Below are 18332 nucleotides of genomic sequence, written 5' to 3' on the forward strand. Positions count from 1 at the left end.
TTGCACTGTGTGCATCAGTGGCAGCGCAGAGCAGCCCCCAGCCTGGCTCTGTGTGCAGGAGCTGCCCGCTCTGCTCGGGCTGTTGGCTGACCGATACAGCAGCACGAGTCGGAAGCTGAACTTAACAGCACTGCTGCTTTCTTCTCTTTTCTTCCAAATCCCAGAGCTCGTCTCTCAAATTTGTGGGAGGAGCGTGAAAGGGGCCGGCCCTAAGCCAGCAAGGTGTGCCCTTACCGTGCAATATGTACGTGCACGGTGCTCCTCAATCCCCGCTTTTTAGATTACATCCTCAGAGCACCTAAAGATCGCCTTTCTCCCTGCTCTAAAAGACGGCTGCGAGCACAGCGCCGATCCATCACACAGCTCTGCCCCACCGCGACCTGCGGGGCGGTCCGGGCACAAGCAGGGCTCCGTCCCCGGCTCCTCCTCCTCCCCGCGGAGCCGCCGAGGGTCGCGCAGAGTCCGGCGTGGGAGCGCCGCCGGTGAGCCCCGGCCTGGGAAGGGGGTACAGAGGGGGTCGGGGTGGAGCCGCGGGGCCGCACACGGGCAGCGCTGGGGCGCCGTATCCCGTAAGGGGATGAGGGAGGGGGGGAATCGTCCCGAAGCCCCGGGTTTATGGAGCAGCAGCCGGACGTTGCCCTGCTTTGCTGCTCTCGGGTGAGCCGTTTCTGCGGGGTGCGGCAGGGGAGAGGTGCTGAGCGTGCCGGGGCAGCTCCCAGACGGGCTGTGCCTGGCGTCTTGAGTTCAGACTGGCTGCGGAAGACACAAAGAAGACTTTATTGAGGCTCCAAGGAGGCTGGAGGACCTGAAGCGGTGTCTGTAGTGTGCTAGAGGCGAGAGTGCTTTCAGCCTTCGGGTGTGTGCAATGGGGGCTTTTCTTCTAGCGATGGCTACAGGTGCAAGTGGGTGAAATAAATAAAGAAAAAGAAATCCCCTGTTCCAATCTATAGAAAAAATAACAGTGGAAGATTCTCGCATTGTGAAGCTCCTTTAGGAAGGCTCTGCCCCCAGGTGCGTGCAGGTAGCTCCATCAGAGGGCTTGGACAGGGAGTGACAGCATCTGGGTATGGCGTGCTGAGGCGGGGACGGCCCGTTTTATAGCCGTGGGACAAGAGGGAATGGCTTCAGTGGCAGCAGGGGAGGTTCAGGTTGGATATTAGGGAAAAATTACTCTCAGAAAGAGCGTTGAGACAGAGTAACAGAGATGGCAAACAACAGTCCAGCCTGTGCAGTAGGTACTCAATACGATTTAAGGCTTTAAGTGCTACAGTTCCTCTCCTTCAGTTCTGGGTGTGTGGGGAAGGACAAGGCAGAGCTCTTTCCTCAAGAGGAAGGTTTGCTGAGGTGCTGGGTGCTGATCCTCACCCACCTGCTTAGGTGCAGGTCCATCAGTCACTCATCTGCCTCAGCTATGGCTGCTCCTGGCTGGGATGTGCAGAACTGGCACCAGTTGCAGCTGTTCAGAGCTGCAGAGGAAGATTATAGGATTCATACCTGCACCCATTGCCTTGAATAAGCTCACAACCTGGTATGCCACCAAGTCCCCTGTATTTTTTTCATGACCTCAGTGCAATTACATTTGTGTCTTTCTTTACCTTACTTTATGAGTGCACAGAAGGAACTTTCTTTTCTATCATTCCTTCTGTTTGGATGTTTTCCCCGCATTTCCTACTATTTTCCCCATTGCTTTTGCCCTGAGCACATGTTTCAGAACTCCTCACATGAGACACCCAGCAAAGAGATGTTAGCTGTTGGCAAAGAAGTCTGCTTTAGGAATTGGGTCAATATTCCTTTCCTTTATTTCAGATTTGCCACCATGAACCTCTTGCCATTTGAGTCCCTCTGTGTTTTCCTGCTTCCCCAAGGTATTGTAAGTCATCCTTTTGCATCAGGGGTTTCTGTGCCAGATGTTTCCCTGTCTCTAGATGGAGTTCTTTGTGGGAGGGATGAGATGAACCAATGCCTCCTCAGGAAAACATGGGTGAAGCCCTGGAATGAGGGAAAAAGCGATACCTGGATAAATAGCTTTTCAAATGTGTGACAGATGGATACGTGAAGAGTCTATTCCAGACAAAAGGTGATTATTTTGATGCTCAGAGTTCACATATGTCTCCAGTTGCAGCTGCTTGGTGTGTCTGTGCCTCTGATTGTGATCTCCAGAGCCAAACCTTCCCCAGCTCTCATTCTTGCAGTTCTCTCATTATTTTTTTAAAGGCGGTTTCTAGTGTTGATGGATGATTACCTGATTTGTCCCACAGTTTGGTTGGCATCGGGCATGCAGGAAATCCATGCTGACCAAGAAACGATTGGCAAGATCTCAGCTGCTGGCCAATGTAAGTTTGCTTTCATAAAGCATGACTTTTACCTTCTAAATTCTATGCCAGTGCCTTGAAAAGGTCTCTACAGAGTAGGCAGGCTGTCAGCGAGCTCTGTCAGAGATGCTGGGAGCTGGCGTGTTTCTGCAAGCAGGGGTGACACAAGGTTAAGTCCCTGAAGGTGGGATAATGGGCAGATCTTTGGGAGGCAACTCTGTCAGTGGCTTGCAACTGCTCAGATTTTGTGTTTAGAAAAACCAGGATGTGCTTTGGAAAGCGTGCTGTGGATGGAGCACATCTGGCTCAGCGGGATGTGATGCACCCTGTGAATGCCTCACAATTCCCTCCTGTGCCTCAGGCTGGGAATGGGGCTCACTCTGTGCTTGTGTTCTCTCTACACCCACTTGTCGGAGCTGCTGGCTCTGTTGCTTTGCTTGGACTCATGGAGCCATCCTTGGAACCTGAAATCTGAAATCTCAGGAAAGTCTTGTGAACTGTGAGCACTGAACAGAGCAGGAAGGGGGGAGCATGCAGGGCTTGGGCTGGGAGAGCTGCTCCAGTGTGTGCTCTGCAAGACCAGCTGTCTGTGTTTTTCCCATTTGCTCCTAGAAGGTGAGATGAATAAATTCAGGTAATTTTATTTCTTTTCCATTTTCTTCTTTTTAATCATTTTCTACATCTGTCCATCCACCTTTGGCAGTCACCTGTGACCCAAGCATGTATCTTGTTCTCTCCTAGTGATGTGGTGCTCAGCTTCTATTGATATCCTTTTCCTCTTGGATGGCTCCTACAGCATTGGCAGGGGCAGCTTTGAAAGATCGAAGCACTTTGCAAGCAAGCTCTGTGATGTCCTGGACATCCATCCAGGCAGGGTGAGTGTTGGGAATGAATCCTTTTGGTTTCAAGCAGCTTGATGAAGTGTGAGAAGGCCAGTGGAAACTTACTGAGTGATACAGCAAAACTCAGCCTAGCAGCTGCATGGGTAAGAGCAGGTCTTGGCTGGATGCCCTGTTGTTTCATCCCTGCAATATTTGCAGATTCGGGGGGCTGTTTTCTTAAATACTTTTCCTAGTCTCTGTTAATCCTTAAATAGAACTGAAAATTAGTAGCCTTTTCAGCTTTGAAGATGTCACATTCCACTAAACTCCTTCCAAAGCTTCAGTGCAATATTCTGGGCAATATGAATGATTTTGCCTGTTTACATTTTCAACTACGGGGCATGGTTTTAGGGCTGGCAATGGAAAAATAGTTGCCTGCTGTGCTTAATGCAAGAAGGAGCTGCTGTTAGTAATGGAGAGACTGCCCCCACAGTGTCTAATTGGTTTGGTATAGAAGGTGTTACTCATAAACTTGCCATGTTTTTGAGGCTCTAAGCTGCTCTGGGAGGATAAGTACAGATCTTAAGCTTCCTGCAGCTCCCATGTTGTTTACAGCTGAGCTTTTTTTGCCTTGTTTGTGATCCGTATAGATATTACTGTGCCCTCTTCCGAAGTTTATTTAGAGTGCCAGGAGCTGGACATGCAAGTAGTGTTTGTTGTGATAAGATTTAGTGTTCTCCAACCTGTAAATTACTTGTAAGAATGACACCTGCACAGACACCTTTTGTTCACGTCTAACCTTTCCTTTTAGGTCCGTGTAGGAATGCTACAGTTTGGTTCAGCTCCCCACCTTGAGTTCTCACTGGATTCCTATGTAACCAAACAAGAAGTGAAAGACAGGATCAAGAGGACAGTGTTCAGGTCAGCTTATTCTACAGGTTTTCTCTTTTTTCTGGGCTGTGAATGATTTCTGGACTGAGAATTTACTGAAGTGTAGACATTGGCACCTCAGCTGTGTGTATACCAGCATGCTGCACTCAGGAAAGGGGATGAATGACTGGTGTCTGTGATGTGTAATGCTTAGTCTGTCTTTGCCAGTGCGGGCTGATAGAGAAGAAGGCTTTCAGCATCCCTCTGTAAGGTGGTCATCAGAGGAGTGTTTCTGTGTGGGCAGTGGGTTATGTCCTTCCTCAGGCAGGAGGTACTGGGTTGGGGCACCCTGCTGTCGTTTGCAGGGCTGCTACAGGGATGTGCTCATATATCCACAGCTACAGCTTATAGAGGCAGCAGCAAGCATTGTCTTCCCATCCATCTAAGCACTGGCAGGACAGTGTGCAGCTTGCATTTCTGGTGATTACAATGTCCTTTGTCCTCAGAGGTAGTGATGAATTGCTAGTCCCTTGAAATCTGTGCAAATGTGCCTGCTGAATTCAAGAGGATCTGGTTTTCAGACAGAAGCCTTTTTCTTCCTGAATGTTAAGACTTGGATGTGTTCCCATGACCTTGGAAAATGGAGCCAGAAGTCCAGAAACTCTCAGGGGCTCTCAAAATCCAAACTTCTGATCTCTGAGAAATATTTTTGGATCTAGAAAGGATCTGACATCTACCCCAAATAACTATTGTTCTGATGACAAGAGTGTCGATACAGCCTGCAGGTGCCTGCTCCTTCATTTGTTGATCTGCACTAGTGCTGCAGGTTGGCTGGGCATTTCTCAGGGATGTCCGCTGCTCTCAGCAAACTGATCAGTTCTGATCTTCCAGACAAGATCCGATGGCTGGGTTTTGTTGCACTACTTTTGATAAGCTTATCAAATGGAGAAAACCTCTTGTATAACGTTATGGAGAAAGCTTAGCAGAAATCAAGACACATTTATTTCTCTTCCTTGGCTGTGGCTTAAAGGTCTGTGAGAGCAGAGAAAGAGCAGCAGTGTTCAGTGTCTGGCAATGAAATTCCTTGGTGACAACAGATGGATGTTGACAGATCAAACAGAAATAATGGCCTTGTGCTTGGCCATTTCATCTAGTTTAAATGAAAACCTGACATTTCAAAGTAGATAAAATAGTTACAGATGGATTCCAGTTGGCTTCTGATAAAGCAGGGTGTTTGGTTCTTGGCTGAGAACCTCCCTGATGTGCTCCCAGTGAACCTTTGGCCAGCAATGCATTTCCCAGCCTCATCCCCTGCTCCTGGTGCAGCGCTGGGAGAGGCAGCCCCAGGCAGTGGAGAGGCAGTTGTTGGTTTATTCCAAGACAGATGGTCTTTTTCTGTGAATTTTATCCAAGTAGCTTTTGAATGCATTGGCCCATGTCAACTAAATTTGGCAGTGATCTCAGAAGCAAAATCTCTTATAAATTTGTTTCATGCATGTTCAGTCACAGTCGAGAAATGCTAGTGCTCCTTCTGAGGAAAGGATGCGGACTTCACCTGCTACAACTTCGGTTTCAAAACATCCTTCTTGGATGTGTATTTAAGGCCATCATCCACTGTGCCAATAGCTGGTGAAACTAAATGCACATCAAAAAGAAAACGATGGACAGAGCTTTGGTGCACAGAGACTCTATTAACTTTTCCTAATCTTTGGTGCTTCTGCAGGCACAGTTTACTGTGTCCATCAAGATGTTGTCACCAAACTGTGCACGATGTATTTTCCCCCATGCGTAGCATTTCTCAGTGAAGCATCTGACAGCTGATGACATCCAGTCAGGAAAAGGCTGATGTGGACATACCATGAGCACACAGTCACTGAGCGTGCTTTGAAGTGGTGGTGGAGAGCAGAACGAAGTTTGAAGTGAAAGGATCTGGCAGGTACTGAGTTAGAAAGTCTCAGTGAAAATCAGGGAGTAGACAGAAAAGCATGAACTTGGGAAACTGGAGCTTGGTGATTCTTGAGGTCCCTTCCAACCCAAGCCATTCTATGAGCATGGGCGTGAGCATGTGCTTTTCTAGAACAAGCAAATTAGGTAGTAAAGCAAAAGAAGGATGTTCAGAAAGGAAATGGGATTGTGAGTGCCTCAGCACAGCTGGAGGAGGTGCCTCCAGGAGGCTGGTGACACTTTTATTTTGGCTCCCCTTGCTTGCTCTGGCTGGAGATAAAAGCAACCCTTAAAGGCTGTCACAGGAAGAGATTTATAGCACAGCTTCTTGGGCAGAATTAGATGACAGCTGGAAATGTCTCCTCTCATCTAGCGGCTTAGTTATCAGCAGGTCTGGAGCGTGTTCCTAGAGAGATGGGCTCTGTCTGATATTGCAAGTCCAGACGGGCAGCATACTACAGAACTCTTATGTTGTGCCAGCAGAGAACTACCAAGAAAGGATGAGACTTTCTCCTGCCTGTCTTTGCCCAGAGAGGTTGTGGATGCCCCATCCCTGGAGACATTCAAGGTCAGGCTGGATCAGGTTCTAAGCACTTGATCAAGCTGTAGGTGCCCCTGTTCATGCCTCCATGTTCTGCCTCCTCTTCAGGGTCCCTGTTAGGTTACCCATGGCTTTTGCTGAAGTAAGTCTTGGTTGTTTTGATTGTGTATATTCCTGTCATTTCACATGTCATTTTTGGTGACGTTTAGTGGTGTGTGGAACATGGAGCCCACCCTTGAGTAGGCATCTGAAACAGTCTTTTCAAGTTAAGTCTTGTAAGCAAAGAATAGTCTGTGCCCCACAGAGCTCACTATCAAGTACTACTAGTGTAAAAGTGCTCCCTATAGAGACAGCCACATCTTGTATTCTCTCTTGTGTATTCATAGCAGTCCCCTTTTTATTGTCCTGTATAGCAGCAGAGCACAGTAACAAATAGCACCTTGGGGAATAGGGGGGAAGGATTGTTTGGTAAGCTGTACCTTGTTTTCTGAAGTGGCATTTAAGGTTGCTTTGCTTGGGAGTTACTATCAAGCTGCAAGGCTTAAGGTCTGCTGTTCCCTAACACTTAGTGACAGCTCATTTTACCAGGTTGATTCGTGTCACTGCTGGAATGTTGTCCCTTGGCACCTGAGTCTTGGTGCTTTGTTACTGTGAGGATCAACAAGCACTGAGCTAATTACTTCCTAACCAGAAACATTCCCTTCCCCAGGGCTGAATTCAAGGGCTGCCAAAATATTGAGGTGGCTGGCATGCATCCACAAACTGCTTTTGTGGGGCCAGGCAAGAGGGAGAAAATGGTTTATCACAGAAAGACACAAGTGAGTTAAAGAGGATAACTCACTGTATTTAAAATGGCCTCATGCCTGTTTCACATGATCCCATCTCCAGAATGAGAAGTGCTGGCTGCAACCTGTATGAATGCCAATGGCTGGTGCAGCTTCTCTGTCACACCAGTGCTGCTGGCATACAACAAGGTGAAGGTATTGCTTTCAGTTGAGTTTAGTGGTGGTGTAGACAGCTGGAGCATCAGGTGGCTTTTCTTTATGCTTATTTTGCTAAGGGGGTACTGGCAAAGCCCTGAAGAAAGCATGCCTTGTGTTTGTTCCTTCTGAGTTTCTGGGGACATGCTAAGAAGCTTTCAGCATTTGTATTTCAGAAGCTTTCCTACAGGATGGATAAGTTAACCCTTAGGTTAGCAAAGGAGAAAAAGGCACAGACTTCCTGCACGCTGCTGGACTGCAGGCTCTTAGTCCCGGTCTGCAGTGCATAGCGCTCCTGCTGTAGGTCTTGGTCTCAGAACTGCAGAAGATCCTCTGGAGGGAAAGGGATGACATATGACAGGAGAGTAGAGCACTCCTGTGCATCAGGAGAAAACAAACACCAGCATCTCAGAAGTTTTCTGCGTTCTGCCCCCCTGTGCTATGTTTCTGACTGGAATATAAAAGGTTATTGTTAAACAGTGTTTCCAAATGACTCTTTAAAGAATTTCAGTTGGAAAAACAGAAGCAACTGAGACATCTATCACAGCTGGAAGTAGTGTAAGTATCCCATAGGTCTGGTTCCTGCTCTGATTGCAGAAGTGCTCTGCTGTGCTAAGTCTTCTGGAGACAGCTCTGGGTTGAATGGGAGAGAGGCAAAGACAGATGGGTAGGGTCTATGGAAAGGTGACAAGAATGACAGGATTGGACACCTCTCTGGACGCTCTGTGAGGCAACATACAAAAATATGCAAAGTTCCTCACTACTAGAGAATGGAAATTTGAAAATCAAAAGATAAATTCAGTAGCAATAGGAGAGGTTTGATTTCTGCTTTTGCAATGTTATCTCCTTTGTCTCTAGAGGCGGCAGCACAGAAACTGGTCGGGCTCTGAAATACGTTCTCCGTAAGGGATTCCCTGGTGGCAGGAACTTGACTGTCCCCAAGATCCTGATCATCATTTCGGATGGCAAGTCCCAGGGCAATACCGCAATGCCTGCCATGCAGGTAAAGGACAGAGGGACCACAATTTTTGCAGCGGGAATCAAGTTTCCAAGGTAGGAAGCCTTCCATGTATTTGGAAATGAGGGCCCAGTTCCCCAGATGCCAAGTGTGGGGTTTGTTCTGTACTCAGTTTTTTGGGGGTGATGTAGGACCTGCTTATACCAGTGGCTGAATTCCTTCCTCTGCAGGTGGGAGGAGCTGCATGCTCTGGCCAGTGAGCCCACCGAGCAACACGTGCTCTTTGCCGGCGATGCCAGTGATGCAGCCAATGGTCTGTACAGTGCCCTGAGTAGCTCCATCTGCAGTGTCACCACACCAGGTAACCCCAGTCCTGACCCTCCTTACACCTCTGCTTATGTGGACTCTGTATTTTTGGGCAGTTGGCACCAATTTGGTTTGCTCTTTGCTACAGGCTGCAAAGTTGAATCCTTCCCTTGTGAACGCAGAACTCTGGAGACTGAGAAGGAACTGGCTGGAAGCTACGTCTGCTGGAAAGGCTCAAAGCAGCAGAATATACTGCATGCTTCACTGTGCCCTTTTTACAGGTGAGTCTGACACCCACATCTCACCAGGGCTTTCTGGGATGAAGACAACGCCTTCTTCAATATGACAAATGCACGCTTGTGCCCAAGGCTTTTATTTCATAGAATCATCTAGGTTGAAATGACCTCTAAGATCATTGAGTCCAAAAGTCATGTCTTCTTAGATTAAGGAAACAATGGAGGGAGTTGAAAAATCCTGCAGAGAGGCATAGTTGAGGGTTGAGGTTTCCCAGTCTGAACCTTGTTTTTCTGGTTCCTGTTAGAGCTGGATAAGCTAGATGCCTGAATTAATGTTGAATAAGAAATGGGCACTGCTGTACAATTTTCATTCCAATTTAGAGCAAAAAAAGTTAACATCTTCTGTAGCAATTTAAAAAAAAAACAAACATTTGAAGGCTTAAAACTATGTCTGTAGTCCTCAATACTGAAACAGTGGAAGCATAACATACCATAAATTGGATGGAACTTTAAAGGATCATCAAGTCCAAATTCTGGCTCCACACAGGACCACCCATAAATCTAACCGTATGTTTGAGAGCATTGTCCAAAAGCTTTTTGAACTCTAGCAATGTTATGGTAGAGTTCAAAAACGAAAGAGCAGACTTGATAAAATTAAGTGTTCTAGTTTTGCTGCTCCACTTAGAATAGATGTTTTCCTTCAAAATATTTGTTTTGAAAAATTGCCTTTTCAAAGGAAAATATGTTCCATTAAAAACGAAGTAATATTAGCCTTGAAGTTGCCTTGTGTTAATCTTTAAAGCCACAATGGGTTTTTATTCTCCTGTTAATAATAGTAAACTTCCCATTTCAGATTGAAAAGAGTCTCAGTGAAACACCCATCCAGATGCTTTCGAACCATATGTACAGGTAGGACTATTATCTTTTTTGAATTTTATTTACAAAGCAGAAAAGGTAATAAAAAATAGGCAGTTTTTACCCTTAGTTCTCAAACTATTGTTCTGAGTGAGAGTTTGAGGCACTGAGTCTGTCTGGAGGCCTGTAGCTAATGGTGTCCCCCAGGGCTCTATACTGACTCTGGTCTCATTTAGCATACTCATCAGTGACCTGGTTGAAGGCACAGAGTGCACTCAGAAGTTTATTGATAACAAATAGGGTGGACACTTGAGAACTGCACTACCATTCAGAGAGACCTTGACAGATTGGAGGTGTGGGCAGAGAAGAACGTAACGAAGAACGTATTTACACAGATGTAAGTTCACTGGAATTACTGCAAAGCAAAAGCAGTGAGGTTCCAGTCTGCTTTGCTGTCTTCACTACTGGCAGCTGTTCCACCTGTGTGGAGATGTATGTGGTCCCGCATCAGTTCATGCTGCAGGAAGATGGGCTGACGTTTGAAGTTTTCCACAGTAATGGTTGTGTTTGTGTTGTCACAGGATGGGAAAGTGCACGTTCCCTGCTGACTTTACATCTTCTCCTTCTTTGGTTCCATTTAGACCCTTGTGACTCCCAGCCATGCCAGAATGGGGGTACGTGTGTCCCAGAGGGACTGGACAAGTACCACTGCCTGTGCCCAGTAGGATATGGAGGAGGCATACACTGTGGTAGGTGTCAACCTATCTTCTCTCTCCTTCTTTCTCAACCATGTCTTGCTTTGGTAAGTGTCCATGGTGTGGCCATGGGAATGGCTGGGCCATTTAGGTTACTGGACACAACACGCCTTTCCACACCACTAACCTTCCAGCAGGTACCAGCAGAGGTGCTCAGCATGCTTGTTTCTGCCATGCATACAACAAACTCTGTCTCTCTTTTCAGCACCAAAGCTGAGCCTTGAGTGTGGTGTGGATCTCCTTTTCCTGATGGACAGCTCGGCAGGGGTCACACTGGAGGGATTCCTGCGCTACAAGGCATTCCTCAAGAGGTTCCTTCAAGCAGTGATGGGCCGGGACTCGCCTGTAAATGTGGGGGTGGCCCAGTATGATACCAATGTCAGGATACCCATTGAAGTAGGACAACACAAGGATGTGTTTGGTCTCATGAAGAGCATTGACGCTTTGAATTTCAGTGGAGGAGGAACCCTGACAGGCAGAGCCCTGTGTTACATTGCACAGCATGGTTTTAGGAGCACCCCAGTCTTTGCAGATGTGCTGGATAACCTCCCACGCGTGGTTGTCTTGCTCACTGACTCCAGGTCCCAAGACCCAGTGGCAGAAGCTGCCAAGTATGCAAGGGACAGAAATCTCTTGTTGATTGGTGTAGGCAGCAGCTTTGTGAGGGCAGAGCTGGCTGAAGTGACTGGCAACCCAAAGCAGACCATTGTCTACTCAGACCCCCAGGATTTGTTCAACAGAATCCCAGAGCTGCAGAGGAGAATTTGCACTGTGAACAATCCTGAAGGTAAGAGAGTGATGTAGGGGATGCAGGAGAAGTTTGTCAAACCAAAAGATCTTCTGAGCTCCATTGGGGTGTAGTGGACAGAATGAATGTCCTTGGTTTCCTTGTATCGGTCACAGGTTGAGGCACTAAGCTTCCATCATTGCTGTTATGATGGAGCTGTATCTGTTGATGTTAAAAGGCCTTGTATCTCCCTTCACAGTCAGTGGTCGGCAGTAATGAGTTTGGCCCACAATTTGTTCCCGCTGCTTTTTTTTTTTTGGAATACATCTATATACTGAAAAGTATTATTTGCACTCTTTTATCCAGGCTGCCAGGTGCAGTCTCTTGATTTGGTGTTTGCGGTGGATGCCTCACCTGGAGTTGGCCTGGCAAATTTTCTGCTGCTGAGGGACTTTGTCAGGAGCAGCTCTTGGCACTTCACCATCAACTGGGATGTCACCCAAATTGCCCTTGTGGCCTATGGCAGCAGAGCTCACACTGTGTTCATTTTGGACACCCACACAAACAATTCAGCTCTCCTCTAAGCCATCAACCAGGTGCCTTTCCTTGGGGACGTGGCCTCTGCTGGCAGTGCCTTACTCCACATTCACAGTGATGTGATGACGGTGCAGAAAGGAGCAAGGCCTGATGTCAGCAAGGTGGTGGTGGTGCTCACAAGTGGAGATGGCATGGAGGATGGAGCTGTCCCAGATCAGTAGCTGAGACACAACGGTGTCATGGTGTTTGTGGTTGTCACTGGGGAAGCAGAGAGGGACACATTGCTGAGGGCTGCTGGGTCTCCCAGTTACCTGGTGTGTATCTCTTCCTATGAAGACCTGCAGTGCTACCAAGATCTCATCACTGAAAGAATCTGTGAAGGTGAGAACATCCTAAACTTGCTATTTATGCTGCTGCCAGCTGCTTGTGGTAAACTGTAAAACAAGCACAGAGGGGATTTTCTTCTGTATCCCTTGTTATTGAAGGCTTTATGATGTGTTAATGATTGATCTTGTTGTTACTTCCACTTAACTGGTGGGGAGACTATGATGTTGAGATCTGGTGGTTGTCCGAAGCAATCCTAATGGGAATAGGAGGCAGCTTTCCCAAGGTTCGGTGTGGGTGGTGAGATCACGCTTCATGTGACTGTGCTTTCCATCCCTGTCATGTCTATGTGCTGCCTTCACTGAAAGGTGTAGTTGAGGAGACTTTCTTCACAATTTCACATCTCAAAGACCAGTCCCCAGCTGGGAAAAACTGAACTCTGAAATCAAGTTTGAAACACTGATATACTGAGTGTGAGTGCTTCTGTTTGATTGAATTGAGCTTTTCAGAAAGGGAAGCAACCTGGATTTTTAGGCATTAGTGGTGGAGAAATGCTTCTAGTTCCTTGCTGCTCCAGCTGATCCACCTCGTCTCACATTCAGAATAGTCTAACATCTATCTTTGTGGTCTGGTATGTGATGTGAGATCAAATGAAGAACCAATTAGAGCAGTGCTGTGATCAACAGCACAGTCAAAGGTTGTCTTAATGTATTGGCATGCTGTGGCTTTTTGGGGGTTAGAAAAGATAGCAGAGCTGTCTCGGTGGGCTGAGCAGCCTGTCTCCTGGCAGGCTTCTGCAGGCAGTTTCTACCTGGAGCTTTTCAGTCTGCATCTCCTGCGATGGTATTCTCAGCTGTGTTATTATCAAAACAATCTACTGTACCATGAAATTAACCACAAGGCCACGGGTGAAGGGGAAGAGTCTGCAAGGTTCAGTGCTTCTGGGTAATAACATATCATTTTCTGAGACTGAATTATTGCTTTCATTTTGTGTGCAGGTAATCACTGTTTGTACATATAGGCTGGGGCCAAGGTTGATGGAAAGATAAGCCCTTCATTCAGTCTTTTGCTTCAAGTTCAAGGCTTAATAACAGAAGCCTTTCACTGTCTGTGAAAGGTCTAAAAAAAATATAAAATATGACTCGTGATAAAAGCATGTGAAAAACAGCCCCTGCCTCTGCACACCTGGAGCCTTGTGTTTGTTCTGAGGCACGGCTGAAAAGGGGCCAGAAAAAATGTCTTTGGTTCTAGGAGAAAAGATCCAGAGCAATAATTATATGTAATGACTGCCTCATGAAAATACAGCCTCCAGGGGTCATTGTGGGGTGAAGTGAAAGATGCTTATATAGGGTGATGCAGTGTTAACGGTAGGCTTGAGTGCAGGGTGATGGTGTCTGGGCAGAACAGCATGCTTCCCCCAGCAGGGACCCCTACGTTACACATAGTGAGCATGTGATCTGCAGAGCAGAGACCAGGAAGGCTCTCTGTGCAGCAGGAGGGGCATGGAAGATGTGCGTGGCTCTGAGGTTCCTTTGTGCTGCTGGTGGCTTTGCCTCCAGTGCTAAATGCGAAGGTGTTCCCTTGGGGGTGCATTGTGGGGCAGAACCCCGTCTGGGATCTGTGACAAAAAGGTTGTTAGAGTCCACCTAATGTCAGCAGGAACTGAAGACTGAAATTGTTCAGATCTCAGTAGGTATCAGTAGATAACTGCCAATCTTAAGTATGTGTTGGTGTATTGGTCAGCACACCTATATGGGGAGAATGGCTATTGTGCTATGATGAATGTAAGCATTCTGGTGGATAGGGGGTGGAGTTTATATTCTTTCCTTCTCCCTCCTTTCCTATTCCCATTGTGTTTTTTCCTACTGTGGAGCTAAGGGCAAGGCTGCAGGGCCAGACTACACCACGCAGTGGTTCAGTGAAGGAATTTCACACCCTTCCAAGCTCTGCTGCAGAGGTGCCAGAAGGCTGGAAGCAAATTCCTCTGGGATGCTGCTACTTAACCCAGTGCATTCACAGCATGGAACCCTGCCAGCCCTGCTGACAGCTGAGCTCTGCTCTCTTAAGGGGGCTGGGAAATCTGTCACATACTTCAAAAGAATAGAGCTAATAACAGCTTAGGCTGTGGTTGTGTGGTTTTTTTTTTCTCTAATCTCCAAGAAAGAAAGAAAAAAAAAAACAAAAAAAACCCCTGAAATATTTCTTTTGTTTTCCACTCATTTGTGGATGATTTCTTGTTCTTGCTTCTCTCACGTATAAATTCAGCTTCTCTCTGGAGAACAGTGGGGTTTCAACTTTGGTGGTATTTGGGGTTGTGAACTGCTTGAGGCATGTGTCTTGCTCTGCATTGGCTATGTTTGGGCCTGGAGGCTTAGAGGTCTTGAGTGTTCAGCACACAGCTCTGAAGATGTTCCATTTTTGGATCAGAACGTGAGGCAAAGCCAGCCTTTCTCTTCCACAAATTAAACGCAGAAGTGTTTGTTGCCTCTTCTGCCATGTTTGTGTGTTCTGCTATCCCCAGAGGACATTTTCTGGGGTTTGGGTTATTAAGTTGTTGTCGTTGTTCTTTGAAGCATTGCTGATGGATATGCATTTAACAATTAATACTCTGTCAATGTGCCTGACCCCACTGTTCTGCCTACGTTTGTTGCAGAAGCAAAAAGCCCTGTGAACCTGTGTAAACCCAACCCATGCATGAACCAGGGTGTGTGCATCCTCAGGCCAGGACGCTACTGGTGTGAATGCCATGGCTGGGAAGGACCCCACTGCGAGAGCAGTAAGGATCAGGGGATGACAGCTGCAGCCCCTGCCCAGCCCCCCCAAACCCATCCCAAATCTCTTCCTTAGCAGAGAGCTGGCTGTAGTTCCCTGAGCTGGCAGTTGTTTGGTGGCTGGGTCTTAGTGTTGAGGGGACGTGAGTCACATGGAGAGCAGAGAGGTTTAGGATGCTGAGCTGCACCGTTTTACACATTTAATAAGTGAGTTAAAGATTGAGAAGGTCTAATAAATTTGGTAGTCCTCCCCTTCATTCTGTTTCCCTTTCCCTGGGCCTTGCTTGAAGAAACCCTTCTCATGGCTTCTAATGTCTGTGAGATGTTAGATGTCAGGCCGAGCAAGTGTTTGCTTCTAACATCTGTGAGCTAAGGCTCAGAAGGTGTTTGCTGGGCTGTAAGGGACTGTGCGTGTTCCTAGAGTGCTTATCCCACATTCGTTTCTCTTCTTCTACAACAGGAGTTCCCCGAGGTGATTCTCCAAGATCCCCAGTCCTCCCTACCGGCTCCCATGTGCAGCAGATTCCAAGCAGTTTTCAGCACTTCTCCAGAGCCCACCTGCACCCAAAAAGGTCCTGAGATGCTGACCCAGATGTGCAGAGCTCCAGTTCTCCTTCCATGGGCATTTACTGCTGCTCACAGGCATGACCCAGCAAGCCACTGCTACCTTTGGTTGAGTGACTGGGCCATTCCCAGTTCCTGCACTGCACAAACTGGGCTTTCCAGTGATCTCTTTCTTTTGGAATCAAGTAAATGTTTGATATTAAGTATTTATTTTTGGCATTTTTATGTGTAATTGTTATATTTTTAATAGACTTCTTGAGAGGTCTTTGAGTTAGTCTGAAAACATGTAGACATCTGAACAATTCTGGAGCTCCCACTGATGGTGGATTATGGAGATGGCAGCTCTGGTTCCCAGAGCACAGGGGTTTTTAAGGATATGTTGAAGCAATAGGCTGGGTCAGACTCTGAGCCAGCTGCCATCTTGATGTTAGCTTTTGCATCGTCCTGAAGATTTCATTGTCTTTCTAAGTTGATACTTGATCTTGGTCAGAAGTGATACTTTCTGTGCTAAAACTGCAGAAGGAAATCAAATATAGTCCCTGATGAGCAGGTTAGGCAGCAAGTGAAGGAGTGAATGGTGTGCTACACACAGGTGGACAGGTAAGCATGGGATGGTTGCTGTGAGATTCTGCCTCCCCTTGGAGTTTCAAGCTGACCTGCTCCCCAGCACAGCAGCAGCCTCTGCAGCCACAGCTCAGCCTCTCCTGGGCTCTGATAATATTTGTGTCTCCAGAGACAGTTTGGCCTCTTGCTTGTATCCTCAGAACAGCACTGGATCACCAGGTCAGTTTGCCCATGAAGCTATGAACTGTGCTCCCCAGAGCAGCGATTCACACTGTCATGTTGTTCTCTGTTGCTTTTCCCATGGCATCCATCCCCTGGGTGCAGCCAGGGCAGCCCTAAGCAGGGATACAAGCAGTGGCTGCCAGTCCCAGTGAGAATAGCACCTGTTGTTCAGAGGAGGAGAAAAACCCCTTTGCTCAGATGTCCTGGTCTGAATAGTAACATCAGATGTATAAAAAGAGAGACAAATTACTCTGCAGGTTCATTGTCAGGAGGACAATTGTACGAGGCTTTCCTAAGACTGAAAGCTGGCGCCAAGACAAAATAATGCTATTGCTTCTTGTGGGAGAAGCAGGCTGGGAGAAGCATGAATTTCCTCTTTTTAGTACACGGTCTGTGTCCTCTGGTGCCTATGGCACAGCAAAACAGGCTCAGCTGCAGGAAGGGCTGATGTTTCCATAGAAGGATGTGACTCTACCAAGATCATTCATATAGGCAGCGCTGCATAAGCATCGTCTCTGCTGTAGAAGTGTAATCTGAGGGGAGAATGGGTGATAGCAGGTTCACAGCTAACCTCAGAAGCCATGGTTTGTGTTTGTGGTGCTGGCTGGATTCCATCTGACCTGCACAGGGGACACTTCCCAATCTCTCTGTGCCTCCCCTGCTGTGTGGTGGCTTCAGGATCATGAATTCTTCCCCTCATTGCCTCATTTGCAGTCCTCCCTTTCTGCAGAGCTTTACCAAAGAAGAGCACAGCCCAATGGCCCTGCTGGTAGGGCATGAAGCACTCTGCAAGGTAAGGAGGCGTCAGAGCAGCGGGAGGAGAGGGAACAGCCAACCTGGTAACATGGGTTGGGGAATGATGGTTGTGCACTGATCCCACAGCACAGCAGGACATGGCTGAGCAGTTGTTGGAATTGTTCCTGGCTAATTTCTTGGCCCTTCCTCCTGCAAATCGTAATTAAAAAAGGGTAAGTGGCTCAGAGCTCTGCCATAAATCCTTATTAAATTCATCCCTGCAGACTTGCTTTGAATTCCATCAGAAATGTTTAATGAGAATGTGTCTGAAGGGAACTCATGTCCTGAAGGCTGGGTGATGCTTGAGCCTGGAAAGCTATGCAGGGTCCCTGTGATCCAGCACTAATCCTGTCTGGCTTAGCAGGGCACAGAGCCCATGGGCAAGGCCAGTGTGTCACTGGGTGTCTGGGCAGCTGCTGACAGAGCTGTGAATTCCTCTTACTCTGTAGGATTCCTGTGGGAGCCTTCACTAGTCTTGGGCCAGATGCTGACTGCAGGGAGGAGTGCTTGTTTCTCCTGAAAGGAACTGGGATTCAGGCAAGTGCTGTGAATCTCACTCCCTTAGGTCTTACCTTCTTTCTGCCCTCGTGTTTCTTGTGTCAAGCCAGCAAAATCAAGCCTGTTGTGACTAGTAAATGTCACATGAGCTCTTCCTTAAGGCCGCTGTCATCTTCGGCTCACAATAAACATGCAGATCTTATTCTCAGCAGTACAAGGAAATTTGTTAATACCCCAGCTGTCTAAGCTTACTTCTACACCTTAACAGGAAATGTCCTTTTTTAACTTTAAAATGTGGCTGAGATCCTTAGAAGCTGCGTTTGTTAGCAGGTAGCTCTGTGGGGTTCAGGTACTGATGGGAAGAGCTGCTGGGGACTCTCCTTGCTTACCCTTTTCCTTCCTTTCCAGCTAAACCCCTTCATCCTTTTCCCATCAGTGATGGGGATGGGAGCAGGCTCCAGACTCTGCACACAGTTGCTACCTGGTGGCAAATGGAAGGTAAGTGACTTCTCACACATTTTCTCTCTACTGATTGATTTTGTTATTTGAGTTATTTTCAGCAGGTTAGCTGCCAGAAAGGTTTTTCATTTCCATTGCTGTCACTCTAGAATGCTAAACCATTTGTTGAAGATCTAGTCCTTGTGGATGACCTAGCTAAGGGACTTCATAACGTTGGTGGTTTGAAGTACATGAAAAATACTAGACAGCAGATCAGGGACAAGCCTCACTAAAACAGAATACGCTGGTAACAT

The 18332-nt window shown here is 47.2% G+C and overlaps 1 protein-coding gene across 1 annotated transcript; it reads left to right on the forward strand.

Annotated features, from left to right (window-relative positions):
- The first annotated feature begins 233 nt into the window (after positions 1-233).
- On the forward strand, positions 234-15646 carry VWA2 (von Willebrand factor A domain containing 2). The gene is given in 14 exon segments (XM_072340544.1): positions 234-482; positions 1807-1865; positions 2259-2333; positions 3054-3187; positions 3945-4054; positions 8327-8521; positions 8657-8787; positions 8881-9013; positions 9822-9877; positions 10465-10572; positions 10784-11365; positions 11672-12223; positions 14820-14942; positions 15398-15646. Coding segments are annotated over 13 exon segments (2367 nt in total). The 5' UTR covers positions 234-482; positions 1807-1816; the 3' UTR covers positions 15517-15646.
- Positions 15647-18332: the final 2686 nt, after the last annotated feature.

The sequence above is a fragment of the Excalfactoria chinensis genome, chromosome 6 (assembly GCF_039878825.1).
Source record: "Excalfactoria chinensis isolate bCotChi1 chromosome 6, bCotChi1.hap2, whole genome shotgun sequence".
NCBI lineage: Eukaryota > Metazoa > Chordata > Aves > Galliformes > Phasianidae > Excalfactoria > Excalfactoria chinensis.